Source organism: Octodon degus, unplaced genomic scaffold, assembly GCF_000260255.1.
Source record: "Octodon degus isolate 3935 unplaced genomic scaffold, OctDeg1.0 scaffold00033, whole genome shotgun sequence".
NCBI lineage: Eukaryota > Metazoa > Chordata > Mammalia > Rodentia > Octodontidae > Octodon > Octodon degus.
This window is the reverse complement of record NW_004524609.1, coordinates 4,810,762-4,825,737: the sequence shown is the minus strand read 5'-3', so window position 1 is coordinate 4,825,737 and position 14,976 is coordinate 4,810,762. Positions and strand designations below refer to the sequence as shown.

At 49.9% G+C, this 14,976-nt stretch overlaps 1 protein-coding gene across 2 annotated transcripts in view; it reads left to right on the top strand.

The window, feature by feature from the left end:
* Pitpnc1 (phosphatidylinositol transfer protein, cytoplasmic 1) overlaps positions 1 to 14,976 on the top strand; it is a 293,224-nt gene that overhangs the window by 183,914 nt on the left and 94,334 nt on the right. For both annotated transcript variants that reach the window (XM_004630031.2, XM_023713925.1), the window contains exon 5: positions 7,531 to 7,602. In XM_004630031.2, coding sequence (XP_004630088.1) covers positions 7,531 to 7,602 — 72 coding nt within the window. The remainder of the gene's footprint in view (positions 1 to 7,530; positions 7,603 to 14,976) is intronic.

The following is a 14,976-nucleotide window of genomic DNA, read 5'->3' as shown; positions in this document are numbered from 1 at the left end:
CATGTCCGCATCTTGTACAGCAATTAACCACTAGGAAGAGAGTGTGCAATGTGTTAATTATTGAAACTGTCCTACCAATTTGATTTGGAAAAAAAAAGAAAAAGTGCAAGGGCCTGAGTTCAATCCCCAGTTCTGCAAATAAATAAATAAATAAATAAATAAATAAAACCCCTAGGATTAGAGGTCCCACTTGACCCAGCTATTCCCCTGCTGGGTATCTTCCCAGAAGAATTAAAATCATCATACCACAGTGATATATGTGCACCAGCTTTTATAGCAGAAAAATTTGTAACAGGTAAATCCTGGAAACAACCCAAATAGATGCCCATCAGCCAAGGAACGGAAAATAAAAGATGTGGTATTTTTAATATATCGAGTACTGCTCAGCCATAAAGAAGGATAAGCTTGTGACTTTTGTAGGTAAGTGGACGCACCTTGAACCCACACTCATTCGTGAACTAAATCAGACTCAGGTGTGTAAACATTGTGTCACCACCCCCCTGGGGTGAGAAACTGAAAGAGTAAAGGAGGCCTAAAAGGTGTAAGCAATACTGTGAAATGGGAAGCAGTTGTTAAAAAGGAAAACCGAACTAGGATGGGGGAAAGGGGAAAGGAAGGAAGGGAAAAGAGAAAAATGCAAATTAGTTGTTGTATTAGTTTCTCTTAATTTGTAGAAAAGGAAGGTTAGTGGCCATTTGGATGAGAGAATTCTTTATGTCCATAGCTTTTGCTCTGACCAGTTGCTGTAAAGATGAACTGCAGCGCACTAATTATTGTCATCCGCCTGTCATCTTGTTACAAAATTCCGTTTTACCTTTTTTGCATTAAAAAAGAAGAAGAAGAAAAAAAAAAGCAAGTCAACTCCTGACTTTGGGAATGAGCTCACTGAAAACATAAACAAAAACAAAACAAAAAAAATCTTCCCCGGAGCGAGTCCTGAATTCTGCTTCTAGGAGGCAGGAGCCGGAGCTGAGGCTCCCTCACGTAGGTGCTGCGGGACAGCGACTGGCGCGGGGACCTTCGTCTGTGTTTCGCACCTCGCCCTGGTGTAGCTCGCTCAGCGAAAGCCTGGGTGAGTCCGCGGGCAGAGAGAATTCTCCGGCGAGGGTGACGCGAGCTTCGAAGTGAGCTGGTGCTGAGCTCCGGGCAGTTTGGCCAGCCCCTGCGGCAGAAGGTCAGGCCCTGGAGGAGCTCGGAGGTGTCGCCCAGGCCCCTCTTTCCCCCTTCCCCATCCAGGTGCAGAGTTTTGGCACCGCCCGCCCGGAAACCAACTGAAATCCCCGACGCGACGCGTTGAACCCTTTCTCTTTGAGACTCCGCTTTGCCTGCTTTTAGTTTTGTTCCCTGAGTGTTTCTTACTACCATAGCAACCCTAATCAATCACAAGACCAAAAATAGCTCTTTCGTTTTTCTGAAGCGTATCTGCAGTGAACTGCGAGCGCTGTGCGCGCGTGCGTGCGTGCGTGCGTGCGCGCGCGGCTGCGAACCCAGGAGGGCTGTGTCTGGAAATTACTCCTGCGGAGGGAGGCCCGGGCGTCTCACGCCCGCTCCTGCGTTTTTCTTTCCAGCTGCAGGTCCCTTTCTCATTTCCAGAAGTTCCCGTAAGTGCATTTAAACGTTCAACAGGAAGCGTCCCCTTCCTGCACCCCAGGTTTAGATCCGGGAGATGTTACGGGTACCCAGGGATGCTTTCCGATAAGAGGCCCACCCCCGGGGATCCTGCTGGGTTTGGAAATCGGAGCACAGACGCACCAATGGTAGATGTGGGCAGGCTGGGTGGGCAAGGAGCAGGTGGCAACAACGCCACCCTTGTGGTCCCTCTAGCTCGGGAGCGTCTCAACTGGAGAAATCAAAGCAGAAGTGACAGCGAGCTTTGGCCCTGGTCCTCATTTCTGCAAGGTTCTGCTGTGGCTGTTAGAAGGCTGGAGCCCAAACAAAATGAAGGGAATATTTTTCATAATTTTCCTTTTGATTTATTTCCTTCTAGTTGAGAAGAAGAGATAGTTTTCTCATAAGAGAAAATTCTAGATCTGCAGTAAGCCCTGGAGGAAGAGCAGACAGGATTCCCTGGTGTCCCCAGCTCTGGGGACAGGGCCTCGAGTGCCGCAGCCCTACCTTCTGTCTGCTAGCAGAGACACATGGAACTTGGGGTTTCCAGCTCCTCCTTTTGGATCTTTTGAATCAGGGATTGAACCCAGGCCCTCATACCTGCTAAGCAAATGTTCTCCCGCTGAGCTACGACCCCAGCTCTTTTTTATTTTGCATTTTGAGACAGAATTTCTCCCCTTAAATTGCTGCGTTGCTTGGTAACTAACTTGTGATCTTGCTGACTCAGCCTCCTAGAGGGCTGAGGTGACAGGAGCAAATCGAGCCTCCAGGCCTGGCGTTGCCACTCACTTTTTCTGAGCATTGGTTTTTGTAGTTTGGCTGAGTGAACAAGCCAGCACAAAGCGTCTAGAGCTAGGAGAGAAAGCCGCCTGGAGCCCCAGGGCCACGCTTGTTTCCCCTCATGAAATCAGCAGCGATCGAGAAAAACACAGAGAAGCAGACCAAGGGAAAGAACTCTTGTCCAGAAGGATGAGCCTGGAGGATCCAGCACAGATCCTCTGAGCCAGGGGGTTGAAGGAGGCGGAAGGGACCCAAATCTGCTCCACAGCTCAGCAGTCACCCATGCCCTGGGAGAGACCCACGGTCACGTGTCCTGCCGTGCCCACAGCCCCATGAGCTCACCCCCTCCAGTGCACCGGGCCCTTCACAGTGAAAGTTCTTCCTCACCCAGTTTGACACATCCCTGCAACATCCGAACTCTGTATGGGTGTGTCGAGGTCAGAGGTTTAGTGGGCACCATTTCTTCAGCCCCTCCGCCAGCCATGCCTGACCTTGGGCATTCACTGTCTTGTTGTCACCCTACCCTCCTGGCTAGGGGACTGGGGTTGTCTCTACAGGATGGAGGGTGACACTTGGGCACAAGGGGGTGGACGAGGCAAAGTGTCTGAGGTCACCGTTGGTACAAAGAGAAGCTGGGGCTTGAGGTAGAGTGTGTCTCACTCCAAAACCTGCACCACATGTCCCCTCTTTGGGCAGGTGTGCCACACTGCAAGTTCTCTGGCTTGGTCACTGGTAAATATCTCCAGGGTGTGAGCAGTGGCCACTGGGAAGCAGGTGGTGCTGTGGGGGGATCCAAAGGCAGGGACAGCACAAGCCCCCAAGCTTGGGGGCATCGGAACCTCAGCAGGAGTGATACTTCACGGATGAGCGCCTGGTGGGAGCTCTGGAAGGGGGCAGCGGGCAAGTCGGGTGTCAGACTGGTTTTCTATTGCTGTGTCACAAATCCCCCACAGACCTGGCAACTTCAGAGCCATGAAGATTTGTTCTCTCACAGTCTCAGTTGGTCAGGCTGAGAGCCCAGGGAACTGAGTCAGTGGCCAAGTTGAAATTGAGGGGTCGGCCGAGTCTTCCATCTCTTCCCGGGTTCGGGCTCCTCTCCAAGCTCCCTGGTTGTTGGTGGGGTTCACTGCCTTGAGGGCCTGTTTGCAGCTGGCTGCACCTTCAGCTCCCAGACGCCTTCCAGGGTTCTAGCCACCAGGCCCTCTCGCGACGCCAAGGCCAACAAATAATCTCTGCTGTAAAGAATGGAGTCTTAGGTGCTGTGGCGGAGCTGTGCCCCCTGGAGGGCCCCAGAGAATGAGCCCACCATGTGTGGTACTGCCCACGGAAGCGGCAAGCCCAGCTCTGAGGCTGAGTGACTGGGGTGACTGCGAGAGACGCCACCCCTGAGGGCAGTGGAAAGTGAGAAGCCTTTATCACCTTGGTCTCCAAACACGTGGACAGCTACCAGTGGCAAAGGCAGGAGCTGTGCGCCACGACAAAGGGACACATAGGACGCTACCTGCCCAGACAGTGGTCATTCAGAAGTGCTATGGAAGATGGCCTTCAAGTAAGATTTAGAGGTGACATGAAGGAGACAGTGACTGGAGGGGTGCAGCCACAGTCGTGGAGGCCCTGGGGCCACCGGAGGCTGGAGGAGATGGGTAAGGGGCCGTTGCCTAGTGCCACAACCCCGAGATTTCCGACCCCCAGGACTATGAGAGAGTTAAGGTTCTTTAGAATGTCAGGTTTGTGGTGATCTGTTATAACAACTCTAAGAAATTATTACAGGGAGGGGGAATTTTTAAGTTCATTATGAACCTTACAGGTTTGGTGTTCCTGGAGGACCTTTATGGGGGTGAGTTGTAGCTGTTGGAGAAGAAGTTGGAGGCCAGCGAGATAGCTCAGCAAGCACAGGAACAGGGGTTCAATCCCTGGCACCACATGCCGTGCCAGCCCCGCCCCTGGGCATGCTGAACCTGGCATGGAGACCAGGTGTGGTGGTGCACACCTGTAACCCCAGTGCTGAGGAGGCTGGAAACAGGAGGATCACTATGAGTCTGAGCTGTGTAGTGAGACCCTGTACCAGATACAGTTTGAAAAAGAAAAAAAAAAGTAAGAAGTTAGAATTAGAGGTGTTGATTTTGGAGGCGCGCGCTCACACACACACACACACACACACACACATCGTTAAAAGCTGGGCCTGGTGGTGCCCTCTGTAATCTCAGCACCTGGGAGGCTGAAGCAGGAGGATCACAGGCTCCAGGTCAGTCAGGGCAATTTAGTGAGTTCAAGCCCAGCCAGGACTGCAGAATGAAACCACGTCTCAAAAAGACCCCCCCGAAAAAGGAGGCATTTCCTTGGATTCAGAAGCAACAAAACGCACAAAGAAATAAGCTGATTTACAGTGGAGGAAAAGACAGCTTATAAGTGCATCGCACTTCTCAAAATATGAGTCAAAGTAAATGGCTGCCAGAGAGGAAAGGGGAAGCCAGTGTCTCAGGGGCTGAGGTCCAGCCGAGCGGAGAGCGAAGAGGAGCTTTGCCAGGACTGGACACCTCTAGAAACACTACCCGAAGCGGGACAGGATGCGCAGCTCCCAGGCTCAGGGGCAGCTTGGAAAGCACCCGAGTCAGAGCCTTCTGGTGTGAGCCAAGCCCTCTGCGCGCTGCAGGCCTCAGACACACAGCAGGATTATAAGCCCAGACCCCCTGCCCGAGGAGAGGGCGCCCACCAGCGCCTGGTTCAGGTCCCCCTGAGGCTTTGCTGAAGGGGGCCTCCCACTCGCCTCCCTTTCCGATATGGAAATAACCAACATCTTTGCCTCAAAAATACCTACATCTGCTAATTTGCATGGAGCTTTTGCATTTCATATTTAGGTTTAAAACTCTATTGTTAAAGTTCATTTGTTTGACCCAACTAAGTGGTTTTTAGGTTCTGTGGAAAAACCCTGGCAGTTTTCTGCTTGGAGTCCCACAACCCGCTCATGCCCTTCTTTGTTCTTTTCTCTCAAATTTAGCAGCCTGGCCCTCAGATGAATTATGGGTTTAAAAGTAGAAATCAAGGGGAAAACATTGAAACGTGGATTCATGTAAAGACTTGTGTGTTGTTTTGGTTGTTGTTTTTGGTACCAGAAATTGAACTCAGGACCTTGCGCTTGCCAGGCAGGCACTTGTGCTACTGAGCTATGTGCCAGGCCCCGGGCTTGTGACTCCTGAGAGGGTCTCCAGGCCGGTGCTTCAACCCAGAGCCTGCTCAGGGCTCGGCTCCTGCATGGTGGGCACTGGTGATGACAGCCCCACCTCCAGATGCCCGGAACGGGGCGTGTGGGCAGCACTGACCCAGTAAGGCTGGAGAGGAGACAGCAGGGCCTCACTCACTGCACAGACAATTACAGAGATTGGTCGTTTCCGCGTTTCCTTAGTCACGGTTCGGATTGCTTGTTTCACTCAGATTAAGACAGATGGATGCCAAATGCACACAGGCGTGTGACGCCCAGGAATTAGCCACAACTCACCCAAGAATTTGCCCTCTTGTACAGCTGCCCCGGGTCTCGGCTGGGTGGCCAGGGATTGTGGTCGTAGCAGGGCATATGCCTTGAGGTGAAGGCGCATTTGTGGGCTTTGAGGTGTTTGAGGTCCCAGAATGAGGCTGTTTGCTTCTCGTGAACAGCATGGCGAGGTGCATGATAGCACATGGGCCAGCAGGCCCCAGCGGGCTGCGGCACAGATCTTGGGCCACACCTTCAGGTTTCTGATTTGGGTGGCCTGGGGCAGGGCTGGACCAGGATATTTCTGGCAAGTTCTGGTGATGCCGTCGCTGCAAGACCATGGGCTCCCGTTGAGAAGCCCCGGGATAACAGGAGTGTGGACGCTGCCCCAGGCTGCCTGGTTGTCAGCTCTGACTCCAGGACACGCATGGTGTGTGGTTGAGGACCCTGTAGGTAACCTCTCCGTACCTCTGTGCTTGGTGGAGTTGCAAGGAATACGGGCACGAGGACCTAAAGCATCCTGGGCATGTCTGGCGCAAAGAGCACGCATCCTGAGTGTCAGATCAGCATCCTGGGGCTGTGATCAGACCAAGCCACGCCTGTACCGCTGGCCGCCCCCAGTCAGCTGGATCCTTTTCTCCATTAGCCTGCATTTCTGGTGGCTGAGAAAGTTCACACCCACCCATATAGCCAGCAAGGGGTGGTTATACCAGTAGCTGTCCAAAGCCTCCTTGCGAGGCGCCTTCAGTCTCCAGATCCACCGGCCGCACAGAATGGGGCTGAGCAAGCCTGAGACGCCGCCAGGGTGGCTTGCTTTTCGGGCTTCTGTCCCTCATACAGCTAAAAAGAAGCCCTGTAGCCCTCCACTACAGCCTTACTGATGGCTGTAGTGCCAACCGCTGAGTAGGCGCGAACAAATGCAATGAAATATGTACAGATACATATGTTCTGGGGACGAGACCCGGGGCCTGTGTCTGCACGCTCTGTCTCTGAGCTGAGCCCCGCCGCTCAGCACTGCGTTTTTGTGTGTGTTATAGTTGACCCTCACAGCATCATTCTCAGATAATGTTATTTCTGTTTGAATACTGCTGGGATTCAGAGAGATGAAATGACTTATCCAAAGTCACATATTGAGACCCAGCTCAGATTGAGCACGGGAACACACACCCACAATCAAAACACTATGTGAGGGTGAGGAAGGAGGATTGGAAATTCAGGTGCAGCCTGGGTCACTTGGCTCCATTCTGTCTCAGAGTAAATTAAATGGATAGGGATTGAGCCCCAGTCATGCAAATGATGGCAATAAACAAAAAATAATGAACAAGTCTATCTGACTTCTGTAACCTCTGATTGTAAAGCTCTGCTGTACATTCGCCTGTATGTGGAATCGACCTCCCTTTCAGAGGTGTGTTCTGCTACCTGGTGCAGGACTCACAGACTATACTCCTTTCGGAAGTGGGTCAAGAGGAGCGCCTGCCTTCCCTTTTACTTGCTGCCTCTGGCTTTACGTCAGGAAGAACTTGGGATCCTACTCCCAGCGGTGGCTGTCCTCACTCCATTAGGATGTTGACGTAGTACCCAGGCACCTGTGGCCCAGGGCAGCGGCCAGAAGCCACACTATGTAGCGAAGAGGAAAAATCATGCGCTAATGAAAGCTTTCTTTTTCTCCATAGTGTTCCTTCCTGCCAAAATTCTCCATCCATATAGAAACCAAGTACGAGGACAACAAAGGAAGCAACGACAGCGTGAGTACCCTCCCTGCTCTGTGCTCTGGGCATCACACACCTCCCCTGGCCACGCAGGTGGCCGGGCCATTGGCAGGGTCTGCACCAGGCTCAGAGGCGGGCTGGCCCTGGGCCTCTCAGGGATTTCTCCCTGGGACTGCTGTCAGGAATTATTTTGTTTTCTATCTGTTCTTTTTCCGTGTATGTACTTTCCACGGGCCTCTCTGCAGCAACCCCTGTGGCCTGAGTGATTGTCATTGGAGTAGAGTACGTGGCCGGGGACTCAGAACTCTGGGGTATGGTTTCTGACCACTGGATTCTTCACACCTTTTTAATGACTATTAATATTCCTGTAGAAAAGTGAATACCATCAGATATGTATGTTCATTCAATCCCTGGTACCACCAAAAAAAAAAAAAAAATATATATATATATATATATATATACACACATATATATATTCACACTGTGTTTTCTGTTCTGTGCTTATATCCACATGTGTTTGCATTCACACATATTCAACTTAAAGATCAGGTGAGCCTCTGCAAAATACTTACCTCAGGGGGCTTTCTGACTCAGCCTCAATTTTATCCAAGTACTTTGTTTATTACCACTGGCTCTTAGACCTGGCCCTTAACCCAGAGTCTATCAGGTAGGGTCACACAATTCTGAACTCCTCTCCCGTGGGGGTGAATGTTTTGATGGAACCAAGAGGCCCATAGAGATGGGGCCGAGGCTTCCATCTGGACCTGCTGAGGAGACGCCCTTGGATGGAGAAGCTGCTGGGGTTCGCCTGTAAGTTCCTGCCTCCTTATGTTTTGCATCTGCGGAGATTGCTGAAGAGTTTCTTGACAAGGTAACCCCTTTGGCAGCTTCACTGAGCCAAGGGAATCACGGGGTGTGGAGGCTCCAGAGTGCCTGCCGTGCAGGCCAGGAATGGTGGCGCGTGCCTGCGATCACAGCACTTGGGAGGCTGAGGCAGGAGGATTGCCACAGTTTGAGGCCAGCCTAGGTTACAAGATCAAAGCCAGCCTGAACTGCATATCAAGACCCTGTGTCAAAAACCAAAAAGGGAAAAAAAAAAAAAAAAGAGGAAGGAGATGAGGAGAAAAAGGAAGAAGATAACCACTTCAGGACTCCTATGATTTTTTTTTTTTTTTTTCTTGGCAGAACTGGGGATTGAACTCAGGCCCTTGCACTTGCGAGGGAAGCACTTATTCCACTGAGCCATCTCCCCGCCCCCCTCCCTTTTTTAATGGAATAAGGTTTTTTTTTTGGGGGGGGGTTTGCTCCGAATGCCTTCAGGGCAGGTTTGGCTAACTTGAGTTGTGGGGATCAAACCACAGCACCCTGAGCCTGACTGCTTTGTTGAAGCAGCCACTTAAAGAGCTGAGCTAAGGGGCAGGCCCCCACTCCTACGTTCTTATCAAGTTAAAAACAGTCACTGAGAAGACTCTGTGACAACTTTAGCCAGGCCGACCTGTAGTTCTTTGCATTGACATTGTCTAGAAACAACCAGAAAGTTCCTGCCTAGACAGTATCCAGTGCCTCTTGAAAATACAGGATGTTTGTGGAGTGACATTCTGCTAGCCTACACTGTGCTGAAAGGGGAAAACAGTAGAAACCTCACCCCTGGATGCTGAGTGGTCCGGCACCCTTGCTCTTGTCCTGGGCTACCTTTCGTAGGTCACACACCCCATCCCAGGGCCAGAGCACGCCTCATTCAAGTGGAGGTCTGCCTGAAGTGGCTCCCGGGAAGGAACACTCAAGAACCACTTTTTTTTTTTTTTTTTTTTTGGTGGAACCAGGGATTGAACTCAGGCCCTTGTGCTTGCCAGGCAAGCGCTGATTCTACTGAGCCATCTCCCCGGCCCCTCAAGAACCACTTTCACACCAGTTTTGTGAAAGAAGGCATTCATCCATTCAGTGTTCAGCAAGGCCGAATTTATTTGTATATCATTATACGAGCTACCTTCTATTTATATGTTGCTGAATGAGTGAGGTGGGTGGAATGTGAAATGCAGACTCAGAGCCAGGGGCGTTGGTGTGTGCTTATACTCCCAGTACTCAGGCTGAAGCGAGAGGATCCAAGTTTGAGCAACGTAGTGACCTTGCAAGACCTTGTCTCAAAATACACAGTTCAAATGGGCTAGGGATGCATTTCAATGCCGAGACCTTGGGTTCAGTCCTAGTAAGGCCCCCAGAAGTTATCAGTACTTTTTGGCATCATATATTTTAGTCAAATGTTTAATATTCAAGCAGTGTTGTATTTACAATGACTGCTTAGACATAACTGTTTTTCTGGTCTCAATGCACATGGCCAGCTCTTCTGTACCTTGATTTACCTTATTGTGAGCTTTTTGTTGGCACACCTTTCAGATAGGCTTGGAGGATCATAGCCAGCCGGGGCTACCCAGTGGTCCTAGGGCCAGCCTGTATTACATACTGAAACCCTGTGTCCATTGAGCGAAGAATAACAACAACAACCAAAGAGATTTATTCCTAAAATTAAGACACTTTGGGCAAAGATCAACAACTTATGTGGCCAAAAACATAAGCACCATAAGGCACCTTCTTTAATGTGCGGAGTCCCCGCTGACCTTCCCTCGAAGGCAAGTGCTTGAGGAGCAGCCTTCTGGAATGACCCATCTGTTTAAAGAACTGAGGTGGCTTCTACTGCTTCAACTATGTTAGAAAACTGGCGCTCTTCTGGGTGTGGCAAACTGCTTTCTTTGTAGATAAAGTTGTTTGGTTGTTTTTGTTTGTTCGTTTGTACTGGGAATCAAACTCACAACCTCGTGCTTGTCAGGCAGGTGCTGTGCCACTGAGCTAAGTCCTCGGCCGCAGTAGATAAAGTCTTACCGGAACACAGCCGCGCTTACCCAGAGTGGATGCCTCAGGCTGCTTCTTAGCACCAAAACTGAGGTCTTGTAACAGAGATCACACCAACCGCAAAGCCTGAAATGTTTGCTACATGGCCTTTTCCATGGAGAAGTTTGGTTGTTTTTTTTTGTTTTGTTTTGTTTTTTTTAGATAGATATACAGCTACATTCTCTTTTTTATTTATTTATTTTTATTTATTACATTTATTTATTGTGTGTGTGTGTGTGTGTGTGGCCAGCTCAGTCCACCAGGGGGCGGGTCTAGCTGGCATGTGGTGCTGGGGATCGAACCACGGTCCCTGTGCTTTGCCAAGCTTGTTTCAAGTAGGTGCTTTAGACCACTGAGCCATCTCTCCAGCCCCAGAAGTTTGTAGTTTACAGAGACCCAAATTTGAACAGCACCCGCCAGATCTCAGGGCCTGACTGACCTGCTAGTTTGTGTGCCCGCGGGTTTCCCAGCCATGCACCGTCTCTGTTGTCGATGGTCCTCCCAGAGGAGAGAAGAATGCCACAGCTAGGGTGCTGGCATCCTGCCAGGAGCCCCCCTCAGTTAGCACCCCTGGAGGTGAGGGTCAAGGGACCGTTCACAACCATCCCATGAGGCACCTGACGTAGGAGGCACGTTGCTAACTTTATCGACACCACCGGGTCTAGGACAGTGTCATACTGTGTTTAATCTTGAACTCATAAAATGATGACTTTTCGGATTACAAAATTAATACACAGAGGTAAAACTTGAGAAATGAAAACAGAAAGTACACAGAGAGAAAAAGAGCCGTAGTATTCCCACAATTAGAGAGGACTGCTTTTAGCTTTTTCGTTCATGTTGGAGATAATTAATGAACTTATTTTTTTAATTAGCTCCTCCAAAGTTGAATCCCAGTACAGTATGCTATTTTTAGCAAGACACAATGAGCTTTCACCACATGATCGTTAATGGCTCCTCCGCCTTCCACGCTCTGGTCACTGGGTGCTGCCTGGGATTGGCTGCTTGGACACAGCCGTGGACTCTCAGAGAAAGGACAGTTCAGATCAGGTGCCTGAATTCTTTTACTCGCACAGCTGGAAAACATAGGAGAATTTATAAGTATGGTCTTAGTCTTCTTAAACAAATTCCTTTGCTTTCTATGTCTCTTTCCCTACAAACTGACTCCATGTCAAGAGGGTAGAGAGTACTTAATCCTGCTAGATTGGTAGGACCTTTCTGGGTTCTGCTCTGCCTATTTCAAATAGTCCAAAATATTCATGATTATTATTTATTATTTATTCACTTGTATCCCCTTTGGGCAAAGGGTTCTTTTTACTGTCCTAGGAGTTTGTTTTTTCTGTTATCCGTCAGGGAGTTTCAAATATCAGGTTATTTTTTGGATGTTTCCAATGCAAAGACATATAAATGTTGGAAGTGACTGATCTGCCAGTCACCCTGATCTGATCCTTACCTAGCGGTGTACATGCTGAGATATCACATAGCAGCCCATGAATACTTACAATTATTACACGCCAATTGAATTTTTTAAAGTATTGAACTTCGACATCAGAGCCAGGGCCCATGCTCATGCCTGGTCAGTATTCCCTGCCCCTGTGAAGGGCTGGGCCCCTCTGAGATTTAGGGCAACTGCAAGACCAGCCCTGGGCCCCCCTGGGCACTCTCACAAGGTCCTTGTTAGCTGTTTGCAGAGCGGGGACAAGGCCAGCTGTCAGACCTGTGCTGTCTCCGTCCCTACCCTGGCCCCGCTGCTGCCCTTGGGCCTGCGCCTCGGCTCTGTGCCAGGGCACTGACCTTGCCCAAGTCCGAAAGCCGCCACCTTCTCATAGGAAGAAGCCCTGCATGAGATTTGCATGAGGTTTTTTCCCCAAGTTCCCACCCTGTCTCTGCTGGGCTCTATTGCCTGGGTCTCCAAGTCCTGCCCCCGAGACCACTGAACTAGACAGCCCAGCGCAGCCCTGACTCACCACGTTCCCCGAGCCGGCCTCCCGCTTTACACATCCAGCACCTCCAGGCTGTCAGGGCTGATCCCAAGAAACCGAAGAGGAAGCCTGCATCAGCGTCACTCGTGCTTACGGGTACATCAGAGTCTGGACCTGAGAAATACACATTGACCTTCTACTACTTACATAGAATAAGAAAGCTTTGTCTAGCCAGTGTTTGAAAACTAGAGTCTTAAGCTATGACATGCGCGAGGATGCTCTCTTTCGGTCTAGGTTTGAGCATGGCGTTTTTGGCAAGAGTCAGACTTAAGAAAGGAGGACAGAAGTGGGTATTCCTTTTGTCCCACGCATGGCCATGTCATTTAATAAATTTAGTGGATCTCTATATTTGCTAGATGTAGCCTTTTCATTCGGCCACCGTCCTTCATATTGTTATCTCTGCACCCTCTTTCCTCCCCTACCTGTCAAAAATTTAATGAAATGGATGATGATAAGAAGCAATAATTACAGGAAAGACCCTAGAGATAATCATATTGATTCATGGTTGGGTAGAGTACATGTCACTGTCTCATTATCAATTTTCATATGAGTAATTTTTTTACATGACCCAAAATCTAGTGTTAAAAATAAATCTTGGCAGCATAAGTAGATGTGAATATCTTCTCTTCCCTGACAAAACTAAAACTAGTATATGTATGACTATGAAAACTGGCAAACTGTGATTGTATTAGCCAGGACCCAACAGAGAAGTTGTCTTAAATTGAGGCCCGTTTATTTTATGCACATACTGATGAGAATTATTTAGGCCTTAATTAGTGCTGGGGAGGATGGCCGCTGGCCAAGGTAAGGCTCTGCTGTTTGCTCAAGGCCATAAATCCAGAACTGAGAGAGTCAGTGCTTAGCACCGCCTGGTTCAGCTGAAGGGGGGGCCACTTGTGTGACACCTGCCGCCGGGTTACTGCTGTTCCACGAGGTTAATGGGGGACTGTCTGGACTTCACTTCCTCTGCCAAACAAGCTAGGCATGATTTGGTGCAGTGGCCCTCAGTTTTGTCGGCACCCTGTAGCCACCTGAAAAGTTTTAACAAGGGTCTATGCCTGGGTGCCATTGTCTGGGATTTGCTTTCCTCAGTCCTGGGGTACAGGTTGGCCAGATACCAGCCAGCACATGTAAGGAAGGCCTGGCTCTCCCCATGGGAGTAGGGATGGTTTCCATTGACTCCCTGGCGGAGCCTTACTCTTAGTTTGGCAGGTCATGGGATATGTCGCCTGTGTAAGTCAGCCTTTTGTTGCTGTGGCCAAATGCCTCAGACAAAGAAGGAAGATTTATTTTGGCTCTTGGCTTTGCAAGCCTCAGTCTGTGATCGCTTGGCTTCACTACTGGAAGCCTGAGGAGAGGGCCGAGCCCCATAAGATGAGGGCTTTGTGCAGCAAAGCTGCCTACCTCATGGCAGTGAGAAAGCGGAGAGTGAAGGGAAGATCCAGAGAGAGGGGAAACAGCTCGGAATGAGATACATACTTGAGTGGCCAAGCTCCACTGCCCTGTTTCCCCACCAGGGCCCCGCTTCCTAATAACCCATTCAGTTCTGAGGCTCAAACCCTCCCAATCCAGTCACCTCTGAACATGGCTGCACTGGACTCCAGCCCTCAATACGTGAGTCTCTGAGAACACTTCCTATTTAGACTATAAAAACTCACAAAGTCCTAGACTCGATCCCTAGCAACACACACACACGCACACACACACACAAACACACACAAACACACACACACACATTACAAAACCATCCCCACTCAGTGTGAGACTCCAGACCAGCACTTCTCAGTTATGGCTGCACAATAAAATCACCCGGGAAGCTCAAAGCACGCGGGCGCCACCGTCCCACCCCTAGGGAAACTGATTCATTCCTGTGAGCTGGGGCCCAGGCAGTGACATTGTGTAAAGTTCCCTGAGACGGAGCTCAGGGGCAACAAGACTGAAAGTAACGGGAATAAACACCGAGGAACCCAGGCGCGTCAGATTACTCCTAAAAATAAAACAGTTTACAAAGAGCCTGTTTGTAACCGCTGTGTGGCCCTGGGGTACTGTATATATTCTCGTTAGACACATAGCGCCAAGGACATTATTCCTCAGCGAGGGACTCCTCGGATGAAATGGAAAGAACATCTAGTTCTTTTCAAGTTCCTGGAATCTAAACTCGGTCTTTCACAGAGCTCTCTCCCTGGCGGTTGCATAAAAGAAGTATTTGGAATTTATTTTGTTTCTAGTTTTATCTGTGTTGTAAAAGGAGCACAAAACTGTTCTTTGTGAGGCAAAAAGGTGGAGGTAGTAGTGAGGCTCCAGTGCATAACCTCAAGCGGCTCCCTCAGCCAGTCAGAGCCTTGGTTTCGTGTTGAAGAGAGGATAAAGAATGCTTGCTCAGCAAGTGGAAGCTTCCTCGAGGGCAGCCTCCGCGGAAGCCTTCGCAACCTGGGAGCTAGACGCTGCTCCGAGGTGGCCGTGCCTTGGCTTACCTGTGTCAGGGCTGTCTTCCTAACTGAGAGCCTGCTTTTGCCGGAATTGTCCATTAACCATCCGTTGTTCA